The sequence below is a fragment of the Corvus kubaryi genome, unplaced genomic scaffold (genome assembly GCF_017639235.1).
Source record: "Corvus kubaryi isolate FWS band 111438036 unplaced genomic scaffold, C.kubaryi_AGA036_p1.0 37266, whole genome shotgun sequence".
NCBI classification, from domain to species: Eukaryota; Metazoa; Chordata; class Aves; order Passeriformes; family Corvidae; genus Corvus; species Corvus kubaryi.
Genome location: NW_024581081.1, coordinates 3,660,687 through 3,681,838, shown reverse-complemented (window position 1 = coordinate 3,681,838; position 21,152 = coordinate 3,660,687). Strand labels below are relative to the sequence as shown.

General features: G+C 42.0%; 1 protein-coding gene across 4 annotated transcripts in view; it reads left to right on the top strand.

Moving 5' to 3' along the window:
* RPS6KA2 (ribosomal protein S6 kinase A2) overlaps nucleotides 1–7,550 on the top strand; it is a 285,949-nt gene extending 278,399 nt beyond the window's left edge. For all 4 annotated transcript variants that reach the window (XM_042025102.1, XM_042025106.1, XM_042025105.1 and 1 more), the window contains one exon: nucleotides 298–7,550. In XM_042025102.1, the coding sequence (XP_041881036.1) occupies nucleotides 298–423 (126 nt within the window). In that variant the 3' untranslated portion in view covers nucleotides 424–7,550. The remainder of the gene's footprint in view (nucleotides 1–297) is intronic.
* Nucleotides 7,551–21,152: the final 13,602 nt, after the last annotated feature.

Here is a 21,152-nt window from a genome sequence, read left to right as displayed (position 1 = left end):
GGGAAGATTATTTGCCACAACAGCTAAATTTAATATGGCACTGTATTAAGAGCAAAGATTTTTGACTGAAACCTGCTCAGTATTTTTAACTTCAGGCGGCATTGTAATAATCTGGTGGTACATACTGCTCTTCACCACTTTGAATCTGAGACACTCTGGCTGTCTGCCAGCCTAAATGGTATAATTTCATGGAAATTGTGCATGAATGACAGTTTTTGCAGGAGACTGAATAGGGGAAGGGAAAAGCATCAAAGAACTGAATTTCAGCTCAAAGTTTTCTCCTTCTCTATTTTCCAGGGTGCAATGGCAGCCACTTACTTTGCTTTAAACCGAGCACCTCAGGCACCAAGGCTGGAGCCTGTATTGTCCTCCAATCTGGCTCAGCGGCGAGGCATGAAAAGACTTACCTCTACCAGATTGTAGCAGTACCCCCAAAAGGCCTCCTTGAAAACCCACAGCTTATTATTTGAGAAATTAATCTTCACTTGGCTAGCAGAACTTTTTTGAACAACCTGCACATGAAATTGCCAGAACTAGCAGAAGCCCACGTATGGCAAAGTTCTCATTCACCACATCTTTTTTGTTACATTCCAGCCAGGGTCCTGAGTTTAACAACTTCACAAAGATGTGCCAGTTTTGCCGGTAGCTCTGTTTCTTTACTGAGATAAAGCCAAACAAAATAGGTGAGCTCCATCCTTCCCACCCTAGGAAATCTATTTTTGAGTCTGTAAGATGTTCCATGGGAACAGTTTTCATTTTGTTTCTCAAGAAAAGCACTTTTTGCTACAAAGAACGCAGTTGGGTTTGAATGCTGTTCCAGCATGTGTGATGATGAAGTGACTTGGCTGGTCACCAGTAGACATCTACTGATCTCCACTCACCCCAGGAAGAGTGAAGGCTGCAGAGACACATGAATAATACCTTATTTGAAACAAGTGCTATACAGCATGAGGGAGAGAGAGCTGCTGGTGGTGGAAATACCTTCTATTTTTGAGGAATATTTTGCACTTTGCCCCTGCCTTCTCTGGAATGAAGCTAGCATCTCTCGAGGAGAGTGTGCCACCAGCTCTGACTTGCTCAAAAGTCTCAGAGAGCAGAAAACCTCTGAGAACCTGGTCTTCTGAGGAAAAGAATGGGTCTTATGAGACTGTGGGAAGGCATTCATGTAAAGCAGTGTGAGTAGGAGCATGTGGATCAGGCAAGAGAAATGTGTCTGGTCTTGGCCAGCAAGCAGGTCTGGGAGGACTAGGTGAGGGGGCTGGGGAACCAAACAAGAGGCAGGGAAAGGTGTGAGTGGCTTTGAGGACAGTAGGCAAAACTACCCAAAGGCAACTAGTGTACAAGTTGCTGGGGGGCAAACTGGGACTCTCTCAAAACAGGGGACAGTCCCTCTTCAGTGACTGGTGCAGAAGACAGTGGGTGGCTGGGCTGCCCAGGAGCCTAGTGGGTTGATGCAGCCATCCTCCCACACCATCACCCAGTCTGCTCACTGAGAGCAGTTCTGGCAGGCCAGAGTGCCATCTTGGAGCAAGAGAGGCCATTTCCAGTCACTGCTCCCTGCCCTCCCCTGGCTGTTCACCCAAATCTGCCTCCATCACCCAACATTTCATGTCCCTGCCTGGGTGTTCTGCTCTAGCAGAGCTAAATTCCCCATGCCATGTGTGTGCAGAGAGTACCCACTTCTGAAGAGTTCAGCCAACTCTGTTACAAGCTTTAATAATAATAAATTATGAGGAGAAATGGGAGGATGCTCTGCTTTTATACTTATATGAATATGTACATGTGTATTTATATACATATAAAACAAAAATTCTGTGCCCTAATACCTGGATTTTCCAGGTCCAGGGAAAGAAAACTTTTGTTGAAATGATCTCTGCAAAATGGACTTTTTTCTCATTCCCTGGTTTCAAAGAAAGCAAGCAAGGTTTGTGGTGCTGGATGTGAACTATTTTTTTATTCTTTTTCTTACCCATCTTGGCTTATGGTGGTCACAAGCTGACCAGGATTCTTCTTTGTACTGCTTTTGTTAATTTTTATTTTCTGAGTGAATTTTGTCACCTCAGATGCTTCGTGGGAAAATCTACTGTGCTGTGTTGGCTTTTTTCTGTTGTGACAGGGGAAAAAAAAAAGAAAAATGTGAACATGGAGCTTCATATGCTAGACATGGTAATTTTTGCTTGCTGGGTAGTTTGTGCATCTTGGTGCTGAACTGGAATTACCAGGTCACTGCCTCAGAGTGTCCAAGGGGTTTCATTTGCTATAGTAATATTCTTCCTAAAAGTAGCTCTGATTCAATGTTGACTGAAGTTTGTTTGTTTGCATTAGTCTATTTTTAAATTTAAATTTATTCTTAATAATTTAAACTTATATTTAATGTTCAAGTTTATGTGCTGTGCACAGAGAATCACTGCAAAGCAGCTCTCCTTGAAGCCCTTCTCTTTTCTAAAATAAACAATGCTGTGAAACTTCACACAGAGGCTGAATCAGCTGGGACCGATGAGTGTAAACGTGCAGGTGGGTGTTCATGGTTGTGCACACAGCAGCCCATATTCTCTCCTCTGGCTAAGCTTTGCTGCCTTTAGAATTTTCTGCTTGTTAGAAGTTAAGTCTCGCGTGTTTCTGCTAACAGCACGCTGCGAGGATATCCACTGACAGGGATATCCTGGCTGGTGCAGAATAGCTCTGGCCAGGCCTTGGTTCTCTTGAAGTCACTTCTGTCCTGGAAGAAGGCAAGGTGGGCATAAGGATGCAAAGGGCAACCTGGAAGGAAGGCTGGATTTTGTGGGGTCCGAGCTGCTATGTGCTGTTTTAACAAAATGTATTTTTAGTGGTCAGAGTAATTGTATTGTATTGTATATGGGCAGAAAAAGTGTTGCAAGTATTATGTACAGTTTTTGTCTCCCTCTGAGATTTCCTGGTCATCTTGTATTGGTTCAGTTTGCTTTCTCTCACAACCACTGGAAAAAGTCTAATTCCCTCTAGATATAGTCAGTCTTAATTCTTTGAGCATTTTTCCCCAACTGAATATTATTTTAGGCCAAGCTTACAGGATGTTGCTCTTCCCAAAGTTTAATGGTTTTAATCTCTTCCTGACTTACCTTTTCCTGATCCACCAGCTATTATCATAGAGACACATACAGACTCATACATCTTAATGCTATTAATTACTTTATAAGCCTATAAATAACTATAGGCTTACATATATATAGTGGGCTTTGTTTATTAAGGTTTTGTTGCCAGTGCATCCAGATGTGTGCGCATATGTGTCTATATGTAAATACACGCACAAAATAGGGACAGAATTGTAGTCAGCGGCTGAGGTGATAGCCTTGAAAGTTTTGTCTGCAGTGTTCTTTGAAATCTGTCATTGATATTGTTAGTGATTACTCTGGGTGTAGAAAAAAAGGCTGTGCCCATCCATGGAGGAAATTGTGCCATTCAGGCTCCCCTCTGTCCCAGATGTGCATCCTGTGCACTTCCAAAGGCAGATCAGTCTCTCCTCTGCAGTCTTGCCATGGGAAGTGCCCTTCTGAGGGTTTTCTGATCTGTTCCAGTCAAGTGAACCAAATTAAACCATTTCCACTGTCCCAGCTCACTTGGACTGAAATACAAGAGCCTCCATCAGCAAATCCAAGGGAGGCAGAAAGGGAGGAATATGCCACTGGCAGTCATTATTTCAGACTCATAGCACCCACCACTTCCCCTGGCCCAGCTGGATCCAGGAGAGGATGCTAGGCTGTGGCCTAATTACTGCAATGGCTGCTTTTAGACCAGCATCTCCTTTCTAGACTCCTGGCCATGGTATAGCTCAGCAATAGCACTTTTTTTTCTAGGAGAAAATAGAAAAAGGCTTAGCTTCTCTCTTTCTCTTTATATAACCTTAAGAGACTTTTACTAAATGTTATGTTTAACTCCTGAATGTCTAAAAATCTCTTTGAATTAGAACATACCATCTTGCAAGTTTTTGATCCATAAAGTGACCTAGTGCCTTAGGCTATTACAAATATTATAGTTACATTCTTAACCATCAGGCTGCACAATGCAATGATTGTCCAAGACATACCACAGTGTACCTGTCACAGACATAGTCAGCTCATCCAGAGACCCACTTCAAAATCAGTCACAGAATGGTTAGGGTTGGAAGGGACCTCTGGAACCCATCTAGTCCAGCCCCCCTGCTAAAGAAGGTTCACTTAGAGCAGGTTGCACAGGACCATATCTGTGCAGGTTTTGTTGTTCAGCTCAGTAGAGAAGTGTCTGCCCAGCAGGGAGGAGGCATTTCCCCACATGTTGCAGAGCTGGACCCCGCCTCTGCAGCTCCAGAACTCTGAAGAAAAGGGCTCTGAAGAAGAATATCATGGGAAGTGTTACCCCAGTTCCTACACAGCACCACAGCTTGTGTACATTGCAGAGGTGTGGGAGATGCTGCTGGAAGGGAGGGCTGACCACTGCCCCAGCCCCTCATGAATTTTCCCTTGTTTAAAATCTGTTTAATTTTTTCTAAGCAAGTTTTAACAGCAGATAGCATTTATAAAGCCTAACTATTTCAGCAAATGACAAGTGACACAGACACACTGTAATTAATCTTTACATTTGAAAAAGAAGTCTATATGAGAATAGATTCTGGTTTGTTTCTCCACAAAATAATCTTCTTCAGCTCCCTGAGAGCTCAGGATGCTGGGGATAGTCCAAGCACAGAGAGCTGAGTGAAGCACATCTTGTGTGACATGATGTCATGACATCACATGTCACACTCTTACAAAATACAGATTGTGTGTCCCTGTGCTTCATCTAACCCTGGATATAATACTGGGCTCTCTTTTCAGCCAGACTCTTTCAGCTCTCTCTAGCAACTTGTACCCAGCTTTGGTACCTCCAGATGCATCCAAACCTTGGTCAAGTATGCAATTGCTGTGTGTCTGTGATAGGAATTATGACAGGGTTTGGAACATCCACTAGGCCATAGATGGCACAAAGGTTTCTCATGCTGTTGGTCTGCTGAACTTACCCCAGCATATGCAGGTGCTGACACTAAAAACGGCAGGCAGTCACTTTCTCTTGATTTCAGCTGCTCATCTGTCCTTTCCCACCTCCCTTAGCCAGGTCACCATGGGGCAAAGTAAATGTTTGTGCGTCAGAACAAATGGCTGGAGACAGCTGGAGGGCAACAGAATCAGTTTAGCCAACAGTGCTGTCAACACACTGGAGTGGCTACAAGTTCAGTGTCCCCTCTGTCCCTCTGTCTCTGAGTTAGGCTGAGCAGAGCCCAGCTGTGGCTCAGAGTCAGGCCTATAAATGATGTGATGTTTGTCCAGCAGCAGGTTCCCAGTGCCAAGCCCTGTGCATGGAGAGTGGGACAAGTCCAGGTTACTGAAAATCGGCCAAAAGTTCATATAAACTCCCTGTAACCAGAAGGGCCACAGATGGCATGTCGTGGGGAAATAATGTTAACTGCATATATTTTTGCTACCGATAACTTAATAAGAATGGTAGAAAACCCCCAGGGTTTGTTTTTAAATCATCCATTTTTACAGAGGAAATTCTTGATTTTGAGGCATGCTACAGCTTTCTCGATCACTAGGAGTAAGGCAGTCAAACACAGAAAATACAGCAGATTCCTATAGCAGAAAATATATCGTAGCTTTCACTGGAAAATTATTTTCAGTCAGGTGTTTTGAAGCCTTCTCTTAGGATGTGTGTATCAGAAATGCCAAAGCAAATATTTATAAGCAAAGTTCTCTTGTTGAACATCCAGAGATGACACTTTTAAGCAAAAGCCACATAAGCTCCAGGTTTCCATATCTGAATCCTAAAAGACAGGCAAGAGACACAACCCTTCAGATATTCCTTACATTAAAATAAAAGGCCTAAAATAATGTTAGTAAGATGCTTTAGTATAGTTTATTTAAAAAAAAATAAAATGTACAAGCCCATTTTTCTTTTCTCTTTTGAGGTATGCATCATTTTCCTTTAGAAGTGTATATTCTTACCTCCTAGCTGACCCTGATCCTGAAATCTTGTGTTGCCTGAAAATACTGCAGCTAATCTGCTTCTGGTACCTCAATTCCTGTCTGAACACAGTCCCACACTCCTCCTTCCATGTCTGTCCACAGCAGACACATCCAACAATTGCGCACCCTCTCCTATTCTGAAAGTCAGCAAAAACATGAGAATTTAAACTCAGAAGATGAAGTGAAGTTAAAAGTAGGTTCTCAGTGTGTACAGAATTAAAACTCATAGTATTCAGATGAAGGGTGGATTGAAGCCTATGCAGAACAAAAATGTTACAGAGTAAATAAAGTTACAGTAAGTCTTAGAGCCAAATTTTAGCTAAACTCTCTTCATAGATTTTTGTGAACCTAGACCTTGCATTTCCAGATGCAGCTAGGTGACAACACATGTATGTCAGCCAGCATCTGATCATTCAGGTCATCACAAGGCTTGTACGTGAAAATATTTTGCAGCTGGAAGTTTAGAGTCTAAAAATAAGAATTTGGCCCTTTTTGTCATCCTCTGTTGTGAAAACCACGATGTTCAGTGTTGAACTGTTCAACCACTGCTTCTTGCTTTGGTATACATAGTTACAGAGTCAACTTGTACTCCATTATGTCTCCTAAATGGATGTTACGGACATATTTTTCAGAGATGCTGTAGCCTGAAAGGAAAATGAGGAAAATGCACACCCTCTTTGATAAAGGCAAATTTTGAAAGGAGAGACTGGAAATACGCATTTGAAGTGCAGAAAATGAAAACCAGTTGCTAAAAGATTGTTTCTGATTTGCTATTCAGAGCCATATCTTGCTGCCTTCGCTCCTGTGTTAATTCCTGAATCCATATGCACCTTCAATGACTCTAGTGGGAGAGCTTGGAGTCAAGTCCTCTTTCCTGTCACAGTAGTGGAGTCTGGCCATTAGGTGATGATGTGTGTAAGGGATTTACTTGGTAGTATTAAGTTAATTTGACAAAATATGAACCATGATCTAGCACTTTGTTTACAGGCTCCATATTCATGTTTACAAAATGATGATTTCTGAGGCTCACGCTTTTTATGTTTCCTGTATGAAAAGGGCAGCCAGTGTACAGATACTTGTTATGTTTACCAGCGTTTCTGAATAGATTTTTTTTATAGTACATGGTTTTATGAAGTGTAATATTTTTATAGCAGAATGATGATCTGACTTTCTATATTGTTACCTACAATCGTTTGCAAACAAGCTCTTTGCTCCCTTTTTTCAGTGCACTGTATCCCATGTTGCTGCTGCTAATGTTGCTGGCCTCAGCTGCTGCTGTCCCACCATGATGTGGGCTGACGGTATTGTGAAACTGTGCAAACTAACTTCAAAGAGCTGTGATTGTGCTGAAGGGCTGGCTGCATGCTGGATTCCTCCTGGCAGGAGGGATGGGGAGCTGTACCCTACCAAGGCAAGAGTTTATTGTGGATGGCCCCCAAGGAGAGGCCTCAGTGCTCACCTTTGTCTGTGTTCTGCCATTTTGGTTTGGCATGCCCATCCTTTCCTTTCTTTATAAAGAAATAAAAAGAAAAGAAAAACGAAAAGGATCCTGCTTGTTTTTGCGTAATTCATTTCCAGTCCCCAAGTACTGGTCATGTTTGAATGCCATATGTTGGTCACATTAAAAGCACACAGTTACTATTCAAATTATACCTGGAACTGTTATCTTTGTGCAGCCTCAATACTCAAACCTCTGCTTTGGGAAGCAACAAGTAAGTCTTAAACGCCCATCAGTCAGACAGTTCACCCACTAGACAAATTTAGGATTTCAGTGCCAGACAAATGAGTACTTTCACACAAGCTGCCTTAGCATGAATTTCCCTTGCCCCCTTGAGATCTTCCAAGGTACCATTCCTCTGGAAACTGCTAGTTGCTGGCAAGCAGCCTGCATAGCCTTTTCTGCTTGCTGGACTTACTAGTGACCACAAAAGCAAAATCAACCCCTCCTACTTTGAGGGATTGGTTCTGCTTTCCTTGCATTACCACATCTGAGCCTGCACACAGTTACACCAGTGTTCATGTCTGGATTGTCATCAGACCTGGCAGTATAACAAAGGTGGTGAGTCTGGCTCAGGTTCCCTGCAGGAACAGCATGTGGCACCAGATACGGAGAAACAGCATGTGATTTAGGTCCAAGCAAGCATAACCAAGCAAACTTGGACTTCAGGAATGTTATTAGTAGGATTTCTGCTCTGACTGTAGGCAGTCTCTCTTTTCTCCTACCAGCTGCTCCTGTCCTACTCCCACTTCTGTCCTTCCTTTCTTTTCTCTGTTCATGAAAGAAAATTCCTGCTCCTTTAGTCCTCATAATCCTCAATCATTGGGACATGCATGTCCCTCCCCATCCTCTTCCTCTGTCCCCCAGCACCTACCATGAGCTATTCCACCTTCCTCTTACCAATTTTCTGCCCCACAGGTCCGTCATGTGGGTTTTATAGCCTCTTCTGGTGGGCAGGCCAGTGAGTCCAGTACACCTGTCTTTATAGGCCCAGTGGTTAAAAAAGGAGACTTCTCTGGAGGACCATAATCATAACCAAGAACATCCAAACAGGAAAACTGAAGAGAAAAAAACCCAAAAAACAACAAATCCAGGCTTTCTCTTCCATTCCCTCTTCTAATTCCTCTTGTAATACGACCATGATCAGGAATGAGCCAAGTTCAGCCACTGTTGAAGATATATTAACTTTTCAGAGGACCTGGTTAGGAAGCCATGGGTCACACCAGGCCCTGGGCAGGTAGATGAAGTCTTTGCCTCCAGTGCTAGAAAATGAATAAATGAGATGTCTGAGAGAAAGGCTTTCTACAATATACTCAAGTGCCTGATCAAGACACAGTCCTTTTAGGAAATCTGCATTGACAACCATGTTAAACCTCTGCACTTAATGAGAAAGTAACCATGCTTTTTTCCCCCCTGTATGGAGAGGTATGCATTTGTTTAAAATTTTAAAAAACTCAAAACAGTAGCCCACAACTCCCCTCCGACTTGTAATTTTGCTCTTTAGTCAGCATTCATTTCTTTCTTGTATCTTTCCCCTCCTTTATCTCATCCCAGTTTGCTTCACTCCCTTTCCTTATCCCACAAGGAGATACCATGAGAATTGTCCTGGGGCTCAGATAGTCCTGTTATATGCCTGAATAACATCATGTTCAAGGGCAGCACAGCTGCTGGCTTGAGCATCTCGGACACTACAGCAAGGCAAACAAGAGGCAGTAACAATAACAGCTAATGTCTGAAGATCACAAGAAGCAAAGATTTTGCATTAAAAGCTGTGAAGAAGAGCTGAAGACAAGGATTTTAGGCTATGTCCAGCTTTTCAGGTTACTCACAGATAACTTTAGTGAATTGACTGTTAAAGATGCCATACTCCGACTCTCTGGAGACAAGATGGAAGAAAGGATTATCTGTCCATTCATCTAGATGGACAGGAGCTCTTTGGTTGTTTTCTAAACAACCAAAGCTGGCCTGAGATCAATTCCATTTTTTGTCAAGGAAATTAGTTTATTAAGAGGCTGGTGACTCACCATCTGTGGTAAGCCTGTGCATTGTTTTGGCTTGGCACTCTCCTGCCTAATTGATTCTTCCTGTCCTTCAGGGTCTGTGGTCACCAGTAAAAACATCTGCAGCTGTAAAGTGTAACACTTTCCCTACTGTAGAACTTTGCAGCTTCGATTTTAATGATAGTCTCCTTGCTAAGGCATGCAAAGGAAGATTCAGTGATTTCTAGTGCATTTACCCAGACTTTCTAATTGTCACATTACTGTCTGGGCTCTTGTCTCTATTGTAAATTCTGTTATAATCAGTTATTTGCTTTACTCATCCATTTCTTTATTTCACCTGTCGGTACTAAAACAACTTACCCTTTAGGAACATCTGCTGTTACAATGGGGCTTAAACACAGAGAACAGAAACAACCTGCCCTTCACTTCAGAGCAGTGACAAGAGTGACCCATCAGCTTTTAGAAACTCTTGGCAGTGCTGACTTTTTCCTATCTGGTCTCACTTCAACCACCAGCCTGCTGCCATCAGTTACACTGTTGAGTAGCGCTGCACATCAGTTACAGGGCTGCAGTCTTTGGATCTGTGGACTAATACATGCAGGTACAGATTTTGTCCAGGAATGAGAAACATGCTCCTTCATGTGTTGATGGGTGGGAATAAAGTGGAATATCCAGCTGAGATGTAGGCATGCCTTTGGCCCAGCCAAAAGAAATGCTTATTCAGTTAAGCAAAAGTGAGGATTATTTATTCTGGAATTCGGATGCAAATTGTTATTCCTCTCCCAAGCCCAGGAATGACAGCAGCTTTATGAGAAGCTCATGTCACATATCCAACATGCACACAACTTGCACAATTTCCAGTTCCAAGAAGTCTCCCAAGTGACTTCATGTTCTTGTACCATGATATGGTCTATTAGGAAAAGTACAGTGTTTGTCTTTGAAATAGGGTGTGTTGTATATTATTATGTCCACCAACACATTCAAAAATCATTGTTCAATGACCTTTAAACTCGGTGTATTTTTCTACTGTTTAATAACCATTCAGTCAAAAATACCCTCATTGTGATGCAGTCAACACCTAGAACCTCAGCCTAAGACAGGCTGAATGACTCCCTTAGTCACAGAATCTTTCTTCAGGTCATGTTTCATTAAATATAATGCCTAACTGGGGAAGATCCATTGCAATTTGCCCTATCTTATGCTTAAATGCCAGTCTTCTCAGTCATATCATCAACAAGCACTTGATTCTCTTAAAAATCAATCTGTAAGAATTAAAAAAAATACCTCACCATTGTAACTGGAAGCTTCATCCCTGGCTTCTAAAGGAAAGTGGAAGAAGAGATTAGGCAGTATATGTTAACGGTAAGAAAATACCATGCAAACCCCACCATTCAGGCCACAAGTGTCATTTTTAAAATGGCACCAACTAATATAACTTTAATATATTTAAATGATCCAGAGTTCAGATGCAGGGACAAAAAAACCCCAAAATGCCTGCCATGGAGATTATTAAAGACCCTGATCTGTTCAGCTTAGCTTGCAGATGGCTGAGAGGTGACTTGATTAATGTCTACAAGAATCTTCACAGGCAGAAAAATCACATGTTCTAGAAGCACAGAGAGACAGACTGGAGCACAAAACCAGGCAAATTTCTGAGTGCAAAATTCATGCAGCCGCAGAATGGAAATAAGGTAACTGTAGTTTCAAAAGCGAGGCTGTTATTCGTTGGAATAAAACATCAAAAGAGAAAAGGATTTTGTGATTCCCTTTGTGTCACTTTTAGTAGTATCCCTTAACAGACAAAAGATTAGTGCAGAAGCAAGTGGATGACTTCAAAGGCCTGCAGTAATCTGGAAATCTATTTTAAATGCTGTGATGGTCTCTCTGGGCCTCAAATATGACATGCATTCATATCACCCTAGCACGAGCAGTTGGCAGTGAATGAGTAGATCAGGACTGATGGATGAACTCCAAAGATTAATTCAAAGATTTTTAAGCCACAAACAACTGGAACAATCAACTTTCTCTGTTTAAATCTGTATCTTTACTATGGTACACGTGGAGAATATTTTCTGTCTTTTGACAATATAGAATATCACTCTGAAATTTTGTGATGCTTATGACTACCTATAAATGTTGTTTTAGAACAACCTCTTCCACATAGTTGGTGCAATATCGGTAAAACCTGTAACAAGACCAGGCAAATGGTGTTCCCCAAACATAATAAAAAACTCACTGCCTTAAAATCCAAATAAATTACTATAGCATTAATAGCACGCTAATCCTGTGAACCACAGGAGGGCCTTAAAGAAATAGATGTCAAACATGAGTGAAACCTTTGCGAACAAAGAGATAAATAAGGCTTTAATCTCAAATAAGATCTCCAATTATAACTAAGCTTTTAAAAGAAAGTGAAAATTAGACCACAAAATCTTGAATTTTTACATTACCAAGGCCTAGAGCTGAGTGGCGACTAATGAACTGACTGGCTCTATGCAGCTTCTGACATCTATGAGATGTACACTGAGAGAGAGAGGCTGCAAAATTCTAATCACAGCAACCTGGAGGTTAAGGAAAAAAAAAAGGTTAAAAAAATGAAGGAAGGAAGAAGGGAAATAAGTTATCAAATAACAAGTGTAAATGCTGTTCCTAATAATGCATAGCAACTGTTGAAGAAGTTGGTTCTCAAGGGAAAACACTACCCCACTCCTCAGCTTCAAGATGGTGAATATTAGCAATTCCCAGAAGAACTATTTTAGGTAAACCTAAACACTAAGGATTACATCTAGTGAGGCTTTTTCCATCTCTGACAAACACTGCTGTAGCAGCCTTCTTGAGGAATGATGTGGCAGAAATTTGTGCAGAGCAGCCACTCAGTATGGAAGTGCTGCATAGCAACCTCCGTCAGGGCACCCTCCTGCAAAGTGACAGTCCCTCTTTTGGTCCAAAGAACATTAAATAAGCCTACACTGCTGGAAGCTTGCATCATGCTCCCAGGAGGTGGTTGTGTGGGTTTGACCAACACCAGCCTAAGGAAGGAGCTGATGGGGTTCGCTGCTCTGATCTGCAGCATCCTTAGCAAGCACTGGGATCACAGCGTTTCCTTCCACTTGATGTCTGCTCCCACTGCCTCCTCCTGAGCTTTCAGAGAAGAGAAGGAACTGGTTTCAGCAGGTTATAAAAATGTACTTCTGCACAGCCTTCAAGAGGGACTTTCTGAGCAAGAAAGCAACCCCAAAGTCACAGAGGGGGGTCACAGTAAGGGCATTGATCTACTCCACGTATCTTTTTGGTTTGGTTTTGTTGAGCTTCCTGCCACTTGTGAAAGGTTTGGCTTCCACTGTGTAAGGGCTAACACTCCCCCTGTGTGCAGGGCAGACACTACTGTCCAGCCCAGGTGCCCAGGATCAGTAGCTTTTGGATATAATATTTAATTTATAAGGCCTTTGGTGTGAAAAACAAGATATCTCTTGTAAAAAACAAGATAGTCCTTGTGAACGGAAGCTGTAGCATCACCAGCTAATATTAATGTTTATTGGAAAGATCAATACCCATATAAAGATTAACTCAGATGTCTGTGGGACAAAACATTTCAAATCTTTCTAATAAGAAAAGATCCAGTGTGCATAGTTTGGAGGTTGTCTGTAACCACCCAACTCAATTTGGCACATACACATTTGGGTACATGAGTAAAATGCATCCATTCTTCAATTGAATATTTAATCTTTTTTTTTTGCCTGTTAGGCCTTCTGCAAACCTAAATGTCTCTGTGTCAAGTCCTGAATGACTGTAGAAATCCACTATGACCTATTGTATATTTCACTTTGATCCCAGTAGCTTTGGAAAGGACTTTGGCATGTTTACCTTCAAGTTACTCATCGTGTATGCTTGTGGTTTGTTTATACACTGTAGCCTACTGAAATTTCCCCCTTTTCTTTTAGTTAAAGAAATAGGCCAAAGGTGATTTCAGGGTCCCTATCTGGATACACATCACCAATTCAAAGACCTTTGGCTTCCTCTAGTAAGTCAGGGACATCTTAGATACCATCTTGCTCTTGCATTTCTCCAGTGAGCGAGAGAAATCTCAGTCCATCGAGACAAAAACTGACCCTAAGTTTAACACTAACTAGGATACTGTAATTAGACTGAAGTGAGCCCTGGTGTAATCATGCATTTCTGTCTCAAATGTAATAATCTACTTTTTTTTTTTCCCTAGAATAAGTCTACCAATATTTATGTTCAAAGTTTTCCAGTGGCAGTAGTTTACGTGGTTGTTCTTTAACTGGGGAAGGGCTGAAAGAGGAGAAAAGCACAGAACTGTACTTTTCTATCAGGAATTATCCCCTGCTCCTGGCCATCCTCCAGCCTCCCTTAGGTTTTTTAGGCTGAGGAGAACGAAGGTACCAGGAAAGAGCATAAGGTCAGTGAATTTATTAGTGGCAAACCATGCCAGAAACCTGTATTTTTTATCATGTTCTACTACATTTATACTAGATACAGCTCAATAAAGACCCATGAGTCCTGAGGAAAAGATTACATAACTAAAATGACTGTCATTACTTACCAGTGTCTATCAACTTTGACACCTCGCTTTCTGCCATCAGTCAGAACTCTGACTTTACCCTTTTCCTTATAATCAGTGGGATGTTTGTATTGGTTAAAGCACTTTAAAAAGGACATACAAAGCTTGGGAGAAAATCAGTGTCTAACGCTTTTCATGAAGCACAAGTGTTCCAGAACACACTTTGCTAGGCAGTACTGGAGAAAGCAAATCTCCTCACAACTTACTTGAGAAGCTCATGTCACATCATTGATAGTCCTTCCTCAGAACTCAGAAACTGGAAGTAGTTTTTAAAAATAGAACAGAAGAGTATTTCTACATTGGTTTTTTGGGGGTTTTTTTTGGTTTGGTTTGGTTTGGTTTTTTGTTTTTGTTTTTTTTTTGAATGCTGTTGGATTTATTCCCAAGGCATGTTTTCCAGGATGAGGAAACCAACTCTGCTTTGCAGCGTGGTTTGACACCTGCTAGGAGGTATAGCCTGCAGAGCAAGCATCACCAGCCCTCCCATTCTGCTCCTCTGGACACGATAATTACAGAAATGAAGTGATTATGTCATTTAACTCTTAACAGAAGTTTCCCCAGCTGAGTAAAGGATGTGAATTTTCAAGGCAGTTTTACACAAAAAGGCTCTCTTACCCCAGCTGACCTGATTTGGCAGTATAAAGTACAGAGTGCACCTGACTGAATAAGCAAGCCTCATCCCTTCCTTCCCAAACACAAGATAATCTTCCACAATTGCTTCAGGGATACCAGTAATGCAGTGGTGTGGTACTAGAAACAACAGTTTGGTGCTTCTTCTCACAGGGAAGTATACACATGACTATTAGAAATGGCCATTTATTGTAACAACTTCTTTACTTAGGAAAAGCGAATTTTATAAGTTAAAAAACAAATACAGTTTTAAAGGTCCATTTATTGAATATGTAGCCCAGTACCTGTATCCACATTACCAATTGCAAGTATAAATAACTTGTGAATAAACCCATTAATTAGTTTTTTCCCCCATGTTTAAAACCTAATTTCTTCTAAATAACCCTAGAAATATAGCTTTATGTTTAAAAATATAATCTATAATTATTTAATTTGAAGCAATATTATATATGAGTAAATTGCAAGATGAACTTCAGCCCAGAAAATTACTTTAAAACACTTAGTATCAGTCTTCTTGACAGTAAAACACATATCAATATAGCCATCACTATTACACATATTTCAGCAGGAAGCTGGCTTAAGAAATTTCAGCTTCAATTTTATCTGTCTCTTTTACCATGTGTGACTAATTGAGGACTCAAAGCAGTCTCATCATATAAAGGCCCCATCCTCCAGCTGCCTGAAAGCTCTGCTGTACTCATGCAGGGTGCCTCCTTTATCTACAGCTGGTTGACTTCTAGGAAAAAAATTCTCTGCCCTTAAGAACAGTTGTACTGTAAGTTTAAGCAGGGGAAGATACTGTTTGGAGTATTTTTTTGTTTGTTTGGGGTTGGTTTGGGGTTTTTCCCACCCCTCACACAAGGTTTAATGCTGGCAGTCAGCTCAGCAGTGAGGAGCTGCCCCACCCTTGAGCAGCGGCCCCCAGGCTGCTTCTCAGGCACCAAGAAAAAGAACAGCTTCACTACAAACCCAGCTGCCTCTCTGCCAGACTGCTGTACTTTGCTTCGCCTTGTCTGTTCAATTTCCCCTTGTCTGTTCAGCTTTTCACAGCACAGGACTAGCTGTTTTCTACGCACACGTGATACAGACCAGAGCCTAGAGCTTGTGTGGTTTCTACCGACAGTTTATAATAACAGGAATAACTATGCTAATAAAAGCTTCAAGTGTTCAGCCCCACCCAACTGTAATCTAATGATGACAGACAGGCCTTTTTGCATGTAAGGCAGGGGAAAGCAGTGATAATTGCAACAACTGCCTGAAATGCTTGTCTTCTATGCTGACTTTATACTTTCATTTTCCACTGTTACAGGTAGCACCCTTGCTGTAGTTCCGGCTGCCCAGCCGTTGCTTGGCTTGCCTACAATCATTGTTAACCACAATAACAGCTAATTTGCCAATAGTTATGTCTTGGCGATAGAATTTTTTTTCCAGATCTGTCCTGCATCTTTTCTACTTTTCACTTCTTGACTCGGTCCATTGCAATGCCTACATCATAGTGTTCTTTTGGCCATTCATAGAGCAGGGTCTTTTCCTAGTAGTTTTGTAATTACACCATTGTGTTATTTGCAAGGCCTCAGCTGGAAATGTATGTTTTGTTTTGCTGTTTGGTCCTACTCCAGATCCTACTGGAACTGCAGATGATGAAATGCCTCTAGCTCCATAATGTACTAATTTATCCCACTTGATCAGGTTTTACACAGAAACTGTGGATCTCTCAAATGATATATGCTGATTTTGTGCAATAGTGTGCTCCACCGTCAGTCACAGTGAGAACTCTTATCTCTAGAAGCTGTAACCGTATTTTTCAGCACTAAGGATTTCTGAATTTCAAGAACTGTTTTTTAAAATGAGGTATAGCTTCTTCTTGAGTTATTTAGTTGTTAAGCATTTATTTCAGTTTTCTTTAGACTAATACTGAAGTCTTATTTCTATTAGGATGCCTTCACAAACATGTCAGCACTGAGCATGCATTTTACAGACGTTATTCATTATTTCTATAACACAGACTCCCCTCTTGGCATTCTCAGGTGTTCACTCTACTCAGTTACTGCTGTGTACTCCACTTGGAATAAAACTGCTCATGCCAGCATGTAGCGATAATGTACCCGTAATCAAAGATGCAAAGACAAATGCAAGTGTCACATCAAGCTGTGCTCCCGCTTGGCTCAGTTTGAGATTGCACCTGATTAAATGTCATAGTGGCTCTAGTCAATCTTGTCTACCTACCAGGTGATTTCTGCCCACTTTAATGAACAGGTATTTCGTTACAAGGTCTAGGAAGACTGTCCAAGCAATGTATCTTTCCTTTATGTTTTTCTGCAACTTTGGAGCTACCACAGCAGGGAAGTATTAACTCCTTCAGTCCTGAAGTCACAGGTTCTTGAACAACTTGTTTAATCGTTGTTCCCTTGTCTGTCAAGCAACATTCCAAATAGTGGCTTTTTGCAATTCTTTTCACAGATGGGAAAGGGCACCACTGTTTTGCCCCAGAGATATTTGTTAAGAATTGCATCAGATACATCCTTTAGGGCTGATTTTATTGTCAAGCTTAACTACTGCATAGCATTAGTAGATTGCTCTGCAATGTCCATTATTGCCAGGCAGGTAGAACACTCCTCTTTCCCACATGCCACCATGCATGTGCCTGCAAAGGCATGTCAAGAGGAAGACAGGAGATGCCTGAAAAGGAGAAATATTGCAGGCTGCTTTACTCAGCAGCTGGATCTGCATTCACTGAGGTCAAGAAGTACTAATTCCTGAGATGCAGTTCTAGGATGAGGAGAACAGGAAGAGCCATATGTCTCCTGCAGCTAGGAGGAGTGCCCCTGCCACCCCCACACCCGGAAATGGGGAATGGGATATGGAGACTCTCTTCTGAGGGAGACACAGTATTCATTTGCTTAACAGACCAATCATCCAACAGCTCACCTCCTCACAGAGGGCAAAACTTAAGATACTACCAAAAATTATTAAAGCTCATCCAGCCCTGGCTACCTTATGTATGTGTTCTTGTGGGCAAAAACACCATCCCTGGGTGTGCTAGCACTGAAGACTTGTGGAGCCAACAATGCTCCATCCAGGAATGCTCTCCTCCATACCCCCAGCCACAGGCTGTGAGCACAGACATGTGCTGGCAGCAAGGGATGATGAGCTGCAGAACTGCTGTCTACAGAAAGCCTCTGTTATTAGAGTATTCCATGTAGAGTAACGGCTGGACAACCATAGAGTCCATCAGCTAAAAACCTGGGAGGGAATTCAGGCACACCAGCTTTCAAATCCAGTGAGGAAAAGCTGTAGCTTAATGACCAAAAGCAACAAAAGTCAGTAAGCAAGCTAAAAATGTAGTGACCTGGCCAAAGGCTGAGGAAAAATAAGAAGAATAACTGGAGAGCCTAACAGACTTCAGAAGTATCTCCTTGCAAAGGTCAGAAGTACAAGGCTAATGAGAAACAAAAGAAAGCAATGAGAATGTCAGGAAGAAATTCCAGGAAGTGGCAGGCAGGGTATTTGTGAAGATAATCTAAGGGATAAAAGATTGCATGGGACCTGTCTGTTTGAAAACCAAACCAAGCTACACTTACTTGTTCTGATTAGAAGAGACATGGGAGCCACCCTTGGACATACACGGCTTGTCTTATTCACACAATGACCTAAAAATCAAAAGGGAACAAGTAAATAGCCAAAAGGACATATGAGTAGATGAAAATAAAGAAATGGTGTCAGCTTGCAGATAACAGAATCAGAAATGTTAAGCTATGAAATCAGTTTCAACTATCATGGGACAAAAAAGACAATTAAAGGAGTTTGATAAAAGCATTAGAAATTACAATAAGACAAAGGCAGTTGCAGTCATTAAATAATGCAGAAAGAGTCCATGACAGATAAAAGCAGAAGTGTGGTAATAATAACCCAAAATAGGTATGAATTTAGCATGAAAAAAATAGAAAGAAGCATAGTTCAGACTAGGAAAAAAACAGGTGGAATATATTTTAGAAAAAAAATGTGTGGCAAAACCTAATGAAACTTGCTCTGAAGTCCACCAGGCCCTCACAGAAGCAATTTGACATGATCAGTTTGAGATGATCAGTGATTTTTCTCCAGGTCATGGAAGGACAGAGCAGTCCTGCACTGGAGAAGAGAACATGTCTGAAGAGAAAGGGTTCACAAAAACTCAGCAAATTGTAAGTCAAATGGCCTAATTCTGACATTAAAAAAAACAAACTAAACCAAACCAAATAACACCATGAAGAAAAACCTGCTACAATAATTTACTGAACTACCAGCTAATGTTCACTCAGGGAATGACATGCTCAAAAGTACACCTAACATGAACTTGTCAAGAGAAACTCATATCAAATCCAATCTAATTTTTCTGTTGAACAGGCTGAAAGGGGGAAAAGAAAAGCTATGGATACATTAAGGGGATCTTTTGTATGGTTTTTGATATCCTTACAAAAAGCCTAAAAACCGTATGCAAATAAAAGCACTATGAATACATACAGAACAAAAGCAAATCCTTGCTAGCTGGTTTTGTTGTGTAACTGGTAGAGCCTGTCATGTGGGACTGCTTTCTTCTGGACACGTTTCAGGTTAATGATTTTTCCATTAACTATTTAAAAAAAAAAAAACAAACAGTGAGACACTCTCAAAATGAGAGAAGAGTACTGCACTGCTGGTAAGGCTTTGAGTGAGACATGGTGACTCTTGGCTATGCCTTAAGAAAGCTGTAAACACAAATGGAGTAGGCAAAAGGTTAAGAAATGTAATAGGCACAGCCTGTGAGAAAAGGTTAAAAGAACTTGTTTACTCCAGGAAGAAAGACGAAAGAACAATGTTCCCAATGAAGACACATTATTTTTTTTTCTCCCTACATGGAGTTAAGAAAAAAAATTTACAAATTTTCAGTAAAGGAGAATAAGACTACATTTTTAGCCTTGCAATGTACGGCTAAAAATTAGTTCTATAACTGTAGTTGTAATATTAAGGACTGAGCCTGGCCATCTAAGATATGTGGAATCACATCAGAATTTTGTTTGAACATACAGAACTGATTTCCACAGACCTTCCTTCTGTCAGTGCATGTCAAATCAACTGGAATAAATGATTCCTTGAGACCTCATTTAGATTCACATTGCTGCTTTTAAATTGGAGTCTAAGTAGTCCATAGAAATATGGTGGGCTACATTTTGGCTTTTAAAATGCAATATACCAAGGGGATTAAAATTCTTCCACTCACACAGCAAAGCGGGGCTTTGTTGTGGGGTGTCAGATCATATGCTGAATATATATAGAAGAAGGAGAGATTAGCCAGTGCTTTTCCTCAAACCTGCTGCCCTCTTAAGCAAGTAATGTGGGTGAGAAGGGTGAAGAGAGGTTTTCTGTTGGGGCTTTTTTGTACAGTTTTTGAGGGGGTTGGGTTTGGTGTGTGTGTTCTGTGGTTTTTTGTGGGGGTTTTTTGGTTGTTTTTGTTTTGTTTCTGTTTTTGGCAGGTTGTTTTTTTTTTTAGTTTTTTGTTTGGTTTTTTTTTTAACCTGAGATCCTGCAGGGAAGAGGGAAACAGAAGGAAACAAAGCAGCCATGGTGTCCAGGGCTTCTTGTAGAGCGTAGCAGTGCCCCAGGCTGCACTCTCAGCCCCGCTCTGGACTGTAAAAACTGAGGCTGCAAGTCTTTGAAAAGCAGGGGAGATAAACATCCATTTTCACTATCTCTAGTGCACTGAGCAAAGATAAAAGAATTTGTTTGTATGGCCCATATTTTCTAGATAGTATTAGCAAGGTGAGAGTTTATCTTCCCTTCTACGTAACTAACCTCTGCTCAGGTATGAAATAGAAAGTGCTGGTGAAAGATGGGATCTGAGACCATTCCAATTAAAATTACTGAAGTAATTATCACAGAATCACAGGATAGCTGGGCTTGAAAGGGACCTCTTGAAATCATCGAGTCCAGCTCCCCTGCCAAGGCAGGGTCACCCAGAGCAGGTGACACAGGGACGCGTCCAGATGGGTTTGGAATGTTTCCAGACAGGGAGACTCCATGACCTCCCCGCTCAGTCCCTCCCCGCGCTCTGCCGCCCCCCCGCTCTAACCGAGCCCCTCCTCACGCCCCACTCGCGCCGCTGGGGGCGGGGCCCCGTCCCGCGAGGGGCGGCGCGCCCAATGGGAAGCCACCTGCTGCCGCCCCGCAGCCAATCGCGGCTCGGGGAGCCCCCGCGCGACGCTGCCCCGCGGGCTGCGGAGGAACGCCGGCGGCTCGGCCCACGGCGACCCCTCCCCGCCGCGCTTTGCGACGCTTTCCCCCCCTCCTCCCGCCGCGTTGCTTTACGGCCCCCTGCTTTTCCCCCTGCCCGCGACCGTCTCCCCGGGCCGGGCGCGCGCGGGGGGCGGGGCCGCCGCGGCCAATGGGCGGCGAGAGCGCCGCGGGGACGGGGCGGG